Below are 9,579 nucleotides of genomic sequence, written 5' to 3'. Positions count from 1 at the left end.
GAGAAAATTAAGGACAAATTGAGACAAACAAAACTAAAACCAAGAATAGTGTAACGGAGCGAAGAAACAGAGAATATAACAGAATGATGAAGAGAGAAGCAAAATATCCGATATAAAGAAGACAACAAGGATTTTTTTCTATACTTTTCTAATTTTTCTTTTTTTTTTTTTTTTTTTCATTCATTTTTTTGAAAACACAACAAAGGTTATCATTAATCGCAGACGAGTGCTGCTGCGGCGCGTGTACTTCATAGTAACTGTTTACAGATTATATTGATTAGTTTTAAGTAAAGTTCAAAATAGTCCCGGTGGCCGAGTGGTTAAGGCGACGCCCTGCTATTAAGTAGCTGTTTAGGCGTTGGGTTATGCCCGCGCAAGTTCGAATCTTGTCCGTGACGAATTTTTTTGTTATTTTTATTTAATTTGATAGATTTTTTTTTTAGAATACGATCTAGAGAGACTTATAAAACAACTTTTACCTTTTACCTTTTTTCTTTTTTACTGTTTTATTTCTATTTAGTTTATTTAATTTAATATTTAATTTCTTATGTTTTTTTTCTATTTAGATCATTTATGTCAGCTTTTTTTTCTCATTGTCGTCAACATTGTTTTTATGATAATAATAAAATATCAGTTATCTTTTGGATAACTTTTCTGATTAACAATTTGTTTGATCACTTCATATATTTAAACATGCTGTGCCTACTTATATATATAATTGTTCGAAATTCAATCAAATTCAGAATAGTTTTTATTTTTCAGTTAATATAATATGCACCAGGTGGCACCCACAGCGAATGGCTGCAATGGATGCTAATTTGTCATTTCTGGAGTCCAATTGAAATTGGTGCGCGACTTGCCGACCGCGAAAATGAGGTGACGAGTACCTTTGGCATAGTTTCATATAAAACGCCTGTAGTAGTTTGCGAGACCCAGATAGCTCATGCATAGGCTTATGTGGCATATCCGTTGCAGGGCAGCATGTTAATAGAATTGTTGACCGGCGCTCAAATATCTGGTCCTCTAAAGTTAATAGTCGATTTCCTTTTAATGTACGGAACATTACATGCCATTTATTCAGTGGCAAGTCGCCCATGTTAAGTTTCGTGAGTTGCGTGGCATATTTTGTTGTGGTTCCTTATCAATCTTATAGAATTCAACGGTATTTCCATTAATAGTTTAACTGGCTGTCACAGTAATTGAGACACTCGTAATCACTATACATGGGTATAATCTAAAGATTAAAATGACATTTGCAAACCGTATGAACTCAAACCTATCGTCTGAGTGACCGCGCGGCATTATGTGTTTATGAGCCATGCTAGTTTTAAAAAGCTTTGGCACTCCTGATGAGAATCACAAACAGTGATTCAAATTTAACGGAATCAAAATATTGAGCGAGTACTAAGCAAGTACTGATTTGACGACTTGTCGTTTCTTCAAAATGGGACATATGCATAGTCTAGATAAACAAATCAAAATAAATTGTACTGCTCATTAAGTATTTCAGATATCGGCATAATGATTTAAGGGAAAATGTCACCGGTAAGCAGCTCGTACGATAATACGGCATTGTTAAGTAGACCTTCGATGCCAATATGTATACATGATACGAAAAAAAGGGATTTAAGGTTTTTGCCGCCAAACATGAACTCCGAGCCAATTTCGATTTACCAGATGCAAAACTAGAGAATTGATGACTTCATTTTCTGATAGTGATTTTTCTGCAAAGGCATATAACGACTTTCGACCGTCGTACAATGACAAGCTTTATTCGACACTGATTGGGTATCATGCTGGCCGGCGCCATCTGGCGGTCGATGTTGGCTGTGGACCAGGCACGGCCACGGTGCCATTGGCCAAGCATTTTGCTCGAGTGATTGGAGTTGATCCGTCAGCGGGCATGATTGAACAAGCACGATCTACTCATCGAGGTGGTGATGGTGATGGCAAGGTTGAGTTTTACGTGGCACCAGCAGAAGACTTAGGTTTGGTAATTGCCCAGCCAGGAACGGTTGACTTGGTAGCCGCATCGCAGTCAGCACACTGGTTTAAACACGACGAATGGTTCCGGGAGGTGGGTAGGATACTCAGGCCAGGCGGTACGCTGGCGTATTTTGGCTACAAGGACCACGTGTTTCTTGACAGCAAACTGGCATCAGAATTGATTGTTGATTTTTCCTACGGCGACAAATACCTGGGTCCGTATTGGGAACCGGGTCGGGAGTACTTGCGGCAGCTGTTTTCCATGGTAACGCCTCCGGTTTCGTTGTTTACCGATATTGAACGGCACGTGTACGATCCCACCAAATCGGACGCTTATCAAAATATTGTCGGTAAGTCCATGACGCTTGCTGCGAACGAGGAGTACGTGCGCACGTGGAGTTCGTTTCATAACTATAAAAAGGACCACGCTCACGAACTCTCTCGGCGTGATGGAGGGCAGGGTGACATTGTGGACCGATTGTTTGACAAGCTTAAGAATGTTACTGGGTGGGTGGAAAGTACGGTATTGGCTGTCGAATGGTCTAGCGTGATTGTGCTTGCTCGTCGACTGCCGAAGTGAAATAGTGGAATAAATGAAGATAGAGACAAAGCAACAAAGACTTGACTATAACGTAGCATAACTAAAGGTTCTGGTTATGTGGAATTGCCAAATCATCAGCTCTGTCTGGTCAGGGGCTCGAGACGCATGAGCCAGCCCGGTTCCCTATTGCGGCCGGCCGCAGCATGGGTTCAGCCTTTTTACAACACAAATGTCTTTGTCTGGATTACGGTACTAGGATAGCGATGAATCTTGCTATTTTCTTACGGTAAACAACAATATAACGATCTGGTTGGACTTGTTGCATGTCGACTAGTTGTGTTTTATTCCCGCTGACCTCACGATTACATAAGAGAGACTCATAACTAAATTAGACTTTTGGTGCGGCTCAGCACGCAGTCTAAGTTTAGCTCTGCGCGTTTCTCATTCTCACCTCATTTCCCAACCTGGAATCTTGAGAATTCCCAAAACATTGCACGTCTCCTTTTTTTTTTTCCTTCTATTTTGGGCTGTCTCTTTCTCTTTTGTATATTCTTTTGAGCTCACATGCCAAGATGACTTTGCTGGTCACGCCGCTGACCGTAACGCTTGTGGTGCTGTTTGTCGTTATTTTGCTGCTTGTCGCCGTTCTCCGCATCGTTCAACGTGCAAACAAGCACAGCCACGGCAACACCAGCACCTCCGCAACCGGGCATCTCATGGATTCGCACATGTCCAGTACTGGCAAAGCATGGCTCCTTCCGGTTTCGTCTGTTGGTCTTGCTCAAAGTAACGGTAAATCGGTGACGGTCAATGAGTCGTCATACGCGCTAGCGCGTCACGACACGTCCGACACGTCGTTCTCGACAGCGACTACGCTGGCTGAAGATTCGCAGTCACGATGCTTGGTCTGGGCCAGGTTGGCGCACCTGCTACTATGCCGTGGCAAGAATCTTGATGCAGATGACTCGAAGAAAGTGCCAGAAATTCGTATCACGTTCCCGGATGATTTTTCAGATGATGAAGACGTGCCTACGCATCAGCGACAACGACGGAAATCACGCGTCGTGGTTGTTCAAATCTCAGAATCTGGTGCTGCATTTGTCAAGGATATTGATGATCACGATAACAATGTTTACGATGTTAGCATTGATAAGCTTAAGCCTAGATCACAGGTGGAAACGATGGATTTGGAACAGCTCAGTGGGGTGCAGGGAAAAAGGTAGCGTTTGTGTATTTTATTTTGACACGGTCATCATTTTGAAAGCAAGGAGTTTTTTTTTTTATTTTTATTTTTGTTTTTGTTTTTGTTTTTGGTATCTATTTTTTGTTATTCCGACTTTTGTTATTTGTACATTACTTTTTGATTTTATACATGCATATTTATTTTCATCAGAATGGGTGATTCAGACGAAGTGGTTCTGTCCAGGAACGGAAATTCGTGGAGTGGCTAGTGCTCGTGGGCAAGGGTAGCAAATGGCACTACTTGGCCATTTGACCGGATTGCCAAATCACGACCGGTGACGAACGTAAAAAATGAGCGGCCCAGTTTTTCTCCTGCTGCCCAGGAGGATATATTCATTTACGAGAACTCGAATGTCGAGTACATACAGAAGTATTGCCGAGGCCGACTTTAGAAGTATAAGCGTCAGGGCCTGAAGCGCGCAGGTGCTAATAACTGACCTGAAGACTGAACAGGCGACACCGTCACGACTCCGACGCCGTCCATGCTGCAGGCAATGCTGACGGCTACTCATGGCGATGATGTGTTTCAAGAGGATCAATCAACAAACGACTTGCAAGCCCGAGTGGCAAGACTTTCCGGTAAAGAGCAAGGCTTGTTTGTCGTTTCCGGCACAATGGGCAACCAGATTTCGATTAGAGCTCACCTAACTCAACCGCCCTATTCTGTTCTTTGTGATTATCGATCGCACATTTACAATTACGAGGCCGCTGGCTTGGCCATGCTTTCTCAATCAATGGTGATTCCGGTTCACCCAGTTAACGGTCGCTACATGACAGCTAAAGATGTTGAATCACACCTTATTCGTATGCAGACCTATTGACTTGCTAAATATTTTTAAGTTTGCTAATTTATTAAAGATGGAACGGATATACATACTGCTCCTACTCGCGTAATTTCATTGGAAAACACATTAAACGGCACGATTTTACCGTTAGAGGAGATCAAAAAGATCTTTCAACTGGCCAAGTACTACGATATTAGGCTTCACCTCGATGGCGCCCGACTTTGGAATGCGTCAGCTGAAACTGGCATTCCCATATCCGAATACGGTCAATATTTCGATTCCATGTCGCTTTGCCTGTCCAAGGGTCTTGGCGCACCGGTGGGCACGGTTGTCGTGGGAGATTCGAAGTTTATTTCCAAGTGCAATTGGTTTCGCAAGCAAACTGGTGGCGGCATCAGGCAGGCGGGGGTTTTGGCTGCCGCGGCTAACATGGCTTTGACAGAGTCATTTCCGGGGAAGCTCAAAGCCACGCATGAAATTGCAAAACACTTGGCTGCAGAGCTTGCAACCGATTACAATGTGCAGTTTGAATCACCGGTTGAAACTTGCTTTCTTTGGCTTGATTTGGTCAAGTCCGGCATAAACAGTGCCGTTCTTCAAGAGCAAGGTGAAAAGCTGGGGATTAAAATTACCGGAAACAGGATCGCGATTCACCATCAAATTCATCCTGATGCGATAGCAAAGCTGAAGCTGGCTATTAAAGCTTCGATTGAGATAAAACATCAAGTGGGATTCGATGATTTAAAAGAGTTTGCATATTCTACATTAAAATTCAAATAACATATACAATCAACTAACAGTGGCTCTCATAGCTGAGCCCGCGACAACGAATCATATGAGCAGTCATATTGAAATTTTTGTTCTTTAAAAAATGATAAATATATAGCAATTTTTCCAAGGTTCGAAACTACTTCTGTCTATGTATTTTAGGATTTTGCTATAATATTATTATGGACCAGAATTGGTTATTCAGACGATATAATTGATTGCAATTTAAGTAACTATAATCAAACTATATAATGTTTAAATCTGATTACTCGGCGAAATTTTTTTTTTTTTGATTGAAACCATGTGAATTGTACAAAAATGGCAATGTTGCAACTAAATTGCAACTAAATTAAACCCAATACTGCAATTTTATATTCCCCGACCCCGAGAGCCTCCACTCTGCCCTCAAAATGTTTGTAGCGCAAATATTTTTAATGATTTTATGATTTTCGTGACATTCAAACAGCATTTACTTGAATTTTAAAAAAAAAACAATCAAGTATAATTCATTCGTTTATTATATATATGCAATGTGCAAAAGGTCAATTGTAGCGCTCCAAATTGTGCGCCGCCTGAAAAGAGTTCTCAGGCCCACATGTATAAGTGTGCATATTCACACTGATATTATGAAAAAGAAATATCCGAGGTATACTATAAAGTGAAAGGGTATGCGCTATACAAGCGAATTGGGTGAGAATGTGTACAAAACAACATCTTATTTGTGTGCGGCCTGAATCGCATCGCACCTCCCTCCGTCGCCCCGGGCGTGAGCTGTAAAATTCAATTTCTTCAATCTCTTCAACAAAAGTACGTTCAGTCAAGTTTCGTATGATAAAATTTGCTGCAAAAAAAAAAAATTGAAGTGATTCGTATTAGCTGGCTCTGTTTCTGACAAATTTCATATGCATATACGATTACCAAATTTAAAAACCAAACGAATCATCAAACGTAGCGACTTACATTTAAAACATTCTTTTATCGCCTTCGTCGTGGCTTGCAGAAGTCCAGTCAAAATTTGATGGCAACCATGCCTAAAAAAATAAATATAGTTTTGTGCTTCTGCATAGAGTTTTCAGAGTTTGCAGAAAAGTAAAGCAAAACTTAAACAAAACCTTAAACATATAGAGTTTTGTGCTTCTGCATAAAGTTTAGACATAAAGTTTAAAATTTGCAAAAAAGTATGTTGAAAGTGTTAAGTAAAACCTTAAATAAATAGAGTTTTGTGCTTTTGCATATACAGTTTGAAAATAATTAAATAAAATCTTAAACAGATGGAGTTTTGTGTTTCGGCATAAAGTTTATAAATAAAGTTCAAAATTTGCGGAAAAGGGTTGGACGCCAGCAGGATCATCGTCGTTTTCAACGTCAGCAGAAGGTCTTCTCAAAACCTATCTCCTGCTTTAACTAGTATTAAAAACTATTCCTCAAAGTCTCTATCAGACAAATGTTTGCCGAACATGAAAGTCATGATGATGATGATGATGATGATGATGATGATGATGATATAAAGCAAAAATACCGCTTTGGCGCTTAACGCAAACAAAATGACAACTCACAAAACTAATTCACAAAAAAAGCTCGCATGAGAACCATTCGTGCAAGAACAATCAATACTCAGAAAATGATTTGCCAAGTGGCGCTGAGTACAGTGTACCTTGCGTTATATTTATGTTTGTAGAATCTGTTAGTAATGAAGTATCGACATCTTGATATTGTGGGGATTTCGATAAATATGTATTAGTAATATATTACCTAGTACAAGCATTTGTAATTTGCGGATTCTTTCAAACCGGACTTGTATGTAGTCTCGTTTCTCACTTACAGCAATTTCTTTGATTTTAGCAGGAATTTTAGATGGCTGAACGGGAGACTGAGGAAACTGAGGAGATTTTGGATGATGCATATGCACCTTTACTGCCATCGAACACTCGAGCGACGTTACCAAACCCATTCATCTCCAGCTCAAGGTCCTCATCATTTACCTCATCGCTTTCACCTGCCAACTCACAGCGTGGTCATGATGATTTAACCGAAGACGATCGGACCGAAATGGATCGGTTAAAGCTTTTAACTATTTTTGTTTCGCTTTATATTGGTGTTTTCTTGTCTGCGCTAGACGGTACCATTGTTGCGACGCTGCTGGCCCATATCGCAAGTGAGTTTGACGGGTTCAGAAACGTGAGCTGGATAGCCACTGCATATCTTATCGCCTGCGCAGCATTTCAACCGCTCTATGGCAAGCTCACTGATATATTTGGCCGCAAACCCGGTTTGCTGTTTAGCAATATCACGTTTGGCATAGGCTGTCTTGCGTGTGGCCTGTCTTCGAGCCTGTGGTTCCTAGTCGCAGCTCGCGTGGTCGCAGGTATTGGCGGCGGCGGACTCACCGCTTTGTCGACAATTACTCTTTCCGACCTTGTGCCTCTACGGAAGCGTGGTGTGCTGCAGGGTGTCGGAAACATTACGTTTGGTACTGGTGCTGCGGCGGGCGGCGTGTTTGGTGGCTGGATTACAGAATGGCTTGGCTGGCGATGGGCATTCCTATTACAGGTGCCGCTAATTGTGGTTTCCACACTTGCTATTACGTTTGCACTGGACTTACCGGTAAATGAACAAGCTCGGGATGGTGAAAACGAACTCGAGCGAGAGGAGCGGTTGCTAAACCGGGTGGATTTTTTGGGAGCGTTCACGCTAGTTGCTGCTTTGGTTGTTTTTTTAATTGCAGCGTCCATAAGTGGTAATCAGGTTGCCTGGTCACACCCGCTTGTAGTGGTGTCGTTCCTTCTGTCTGTCTTCCTGTTTTATGCTTTCGTGTACGTCGAACGGTTCATTGCAAAGGAGCCAATTATCCCGGTAGAATTACTCAAGGACCGCACGATCTTTGGTGCCAGCTTCACAAACTGGTTCATGACAATGTCGGTGTATTCATCATTGTTCTACATTCCTATATACTTTGTGTCCGTGCGCGGGGTGTCCGAGACTCAGGCTGGCACGTCACTGATTTCGAATTTTGTGGGTGTCGCGGTAGGCAGTTTTGGCTCTGGAGTTTATATGAGGTCGACTGGGCGATACTACACCTTGGCTCTAATTTGTGGCGTGTCGTACATTTTTGGCACCGGTCTTATATCCACGGTCGGCTTGGCTACGCCAACATGGGTTGTTGTACTATATACGTTTCTTCCCGGTGCGTCGTACGGTGCTTTGTTGACAATTACGCTTATTGCTCTTATTGCTGCCGTGCCGCAGGAGTTCCAAGCCGTGACGACCTCGATTCAGTATGGATTCCGCGGCACTGGATCGACAATTGGCGTGGCAGTCTCGTCGTCCGTGTTTCAGAACGTGCTGTCGTCGTCATTGCATAGTCGCATTCGCGGTACGGATGCAGAGGTAATCATTTCTCGCTTGCTCGAATCTGTGGATGAGATAAATCGTCTGCCCGAGTTTCTTGTGCCTGTGGCTAGGCTCGCGTTTCTGGACGCTTCTCGGTCTGTGTTTTTGCTGTGCTTTTTTTTGGGCATCATTACCCTCGGTACTGCCATGCTCATGCGTGAGCACGTGTTGCATTCAACTTTAAATAGACAGGGTTAAACTTGAGCGTGGCCTGTTTGAGTTAGTACATTCGGTAAAGGATAATTTGTTAAATATAACTTGGCTTATTTCATATATTTGTCGTAGTTTTTTGTGCCAAATCTTAAAGGCTATTGGTCAAAGCAAGTCTAAATTACTAACCAGATTCTAACCGCCCATTATTGCTTATTAGAATACTTTTTTTATTTGCTCCGCCTAACATTTTTTGTTTTCTTCGGCATGCTGAGCTATGTTCAGTCTTCATGAAATTCAAGTTTTATTAAGATATAAGCTGTCTTGTTTTTTCACATATGAAGAAATTTACTACACACCTATCTTTGTTTCTATTGTAAGTACTAGACAAAAAAAACACTGTAATCCAATTGCCAATAAAAAACAAATGTAATATTAAAAAAAAAATAAAAAAAAACTGGGGTCATCCCGGGCTCGATCCGGGGTCTCCTGCAAATTGCTAGATACAATCCAAGCAGAGCTTCGTAACCCGAAGCAGGCATACTACCACTATACTAATGACCCTAGCGAATAACTTAATTAAAATATTTTGACGAGATAATGCAATAATATAATTATTTTTGGCCCAGGACAAAGCATAATTGCTGGCACAGCACCAGCTTTCATAGACTCCTGGGCCCGCAGCGCTAGTGTCTTGACGGAAAATTACCAGTGGGG

General features: G+C 41.8%; 4 protein-coding genes and 2 non-coding genes across 6 annotated transcripts; 5 read left to right on the top strand and 1 right to left on the bottom strand.

Annotated features, from left to right (window-relative positions):
- Window positions 1-302: 302 nt before the first annotated feature.
- Window positions 303-398, top strand: V1514DRAFT_t133. Its single transcript has one exon. It is a non-coding gene; the product is annotated as a tRNA-Ser (tRNA).
- Window positions 399-1,396: 998 nt separating this feature from the next.
- On the top strand, window positions 1,397-2,833 carry V1514DRAFT_23520 (S-adenosyl-L-methionine-dependent methyltransferase). The gene has a single exon (XM_066924743.1). The coding sequence runs from the start codon at window positions 1,697-1,699 to the stop codon at window positions 2,564-2,566; it is 870 nt and encodes a 289-aa protein (XP_066780525.1). The 5' UTR covers window positions 1,397-1,696; the 3' UTR covers window positions 2,567-2,833.
- V1514DRAFT_23536 (uncharacterized protein) lies at window positions 2,769-3,782 on the top strand. The gene has a single exon (XM_066924744.1). It carries the CDS (start codon window positions 3,100-3,102, stop codon window positions 3,748-3,750), a length of 651 nt encoding a protein of 216 aa, XP_066780524.1. The 5' UTR covers window positions 2,769-3,099; the 3' UTR covers window positions 3,751-3,782.
- Window positions 3,783-4,046: 264 nt separating this feature from the next.
- Window positions 4,047-5,606, top strand: V1514DRAFT_339554 (pyridoxal phosphate-dependent transferase). The gene is made up of 3 exons (XM_066928987.1): window positions 4,047-4,163; window positions 4,223-4,573; window positions 4,628-5,606. Exons 1-3 carry the CDS (start codon window positions 4,061-4,063, stop codon window positions 5,332-5,334), a joined length of 1,161 nt encoding a protein of 386 aa, XP_066780523.1. The 5' UTR covers window positions 4,047-4,060; the 3' UTR covers window positions 5,335-5,606.
- Window positions 5,607-6,802: 1,196 nt separating this feature from the next.
- On the top strand, window positions 6,803-9,177 carry V1514DRAFT_339552 (major facilitator superfamily domain-containing protein). Its single transcript, XM_066928986.1, has one exon. The coding sequence runs from the start codon at window positions 7,177-7,179 to the stop codon at window positions 8,908-8,910; it is 1,734 nt and encodes a 577-aa protein (XP_066780522.1). The 5' UTR covers window positions 6,803-7,176; the 3' UTR covers window positions 8,911-9,177.
- A 144-nt stretch (window positions 9,178-9,321) lies between these two features.
- Window positions 9,322-9,426, bottom strand: V1514DRAFT_t132. The gene has a single exon. It is a non-coding gene; the product is annotated as a tRNA-Pro (tRNA).
- Between the last annotated feature and the right edge of the window lie 153 nt (window positions 9,427-9,579).

The sequence above is a fragment of the Lipomyces japonicus genome, assembly GCF_038497905.1.
Source record: "Lipomyces japonicus strain CBS 7319 unplaced genomic scaffold V1514scaffold_115, whole genome shotgun sequence".
Classification (NCBI taxonomy): Eukaryota; Fungi; Ascomycota; class Lipomycetes; order Lipomycetales; family Lipomycetaceae; genus Lipomyces; species Lipomyces japonicus.
The sequence above is the reverse complement of the archived record's forward strand: the minus strand, read 5'-3'. Positions and strand labels throughout refer to the sequence as shown.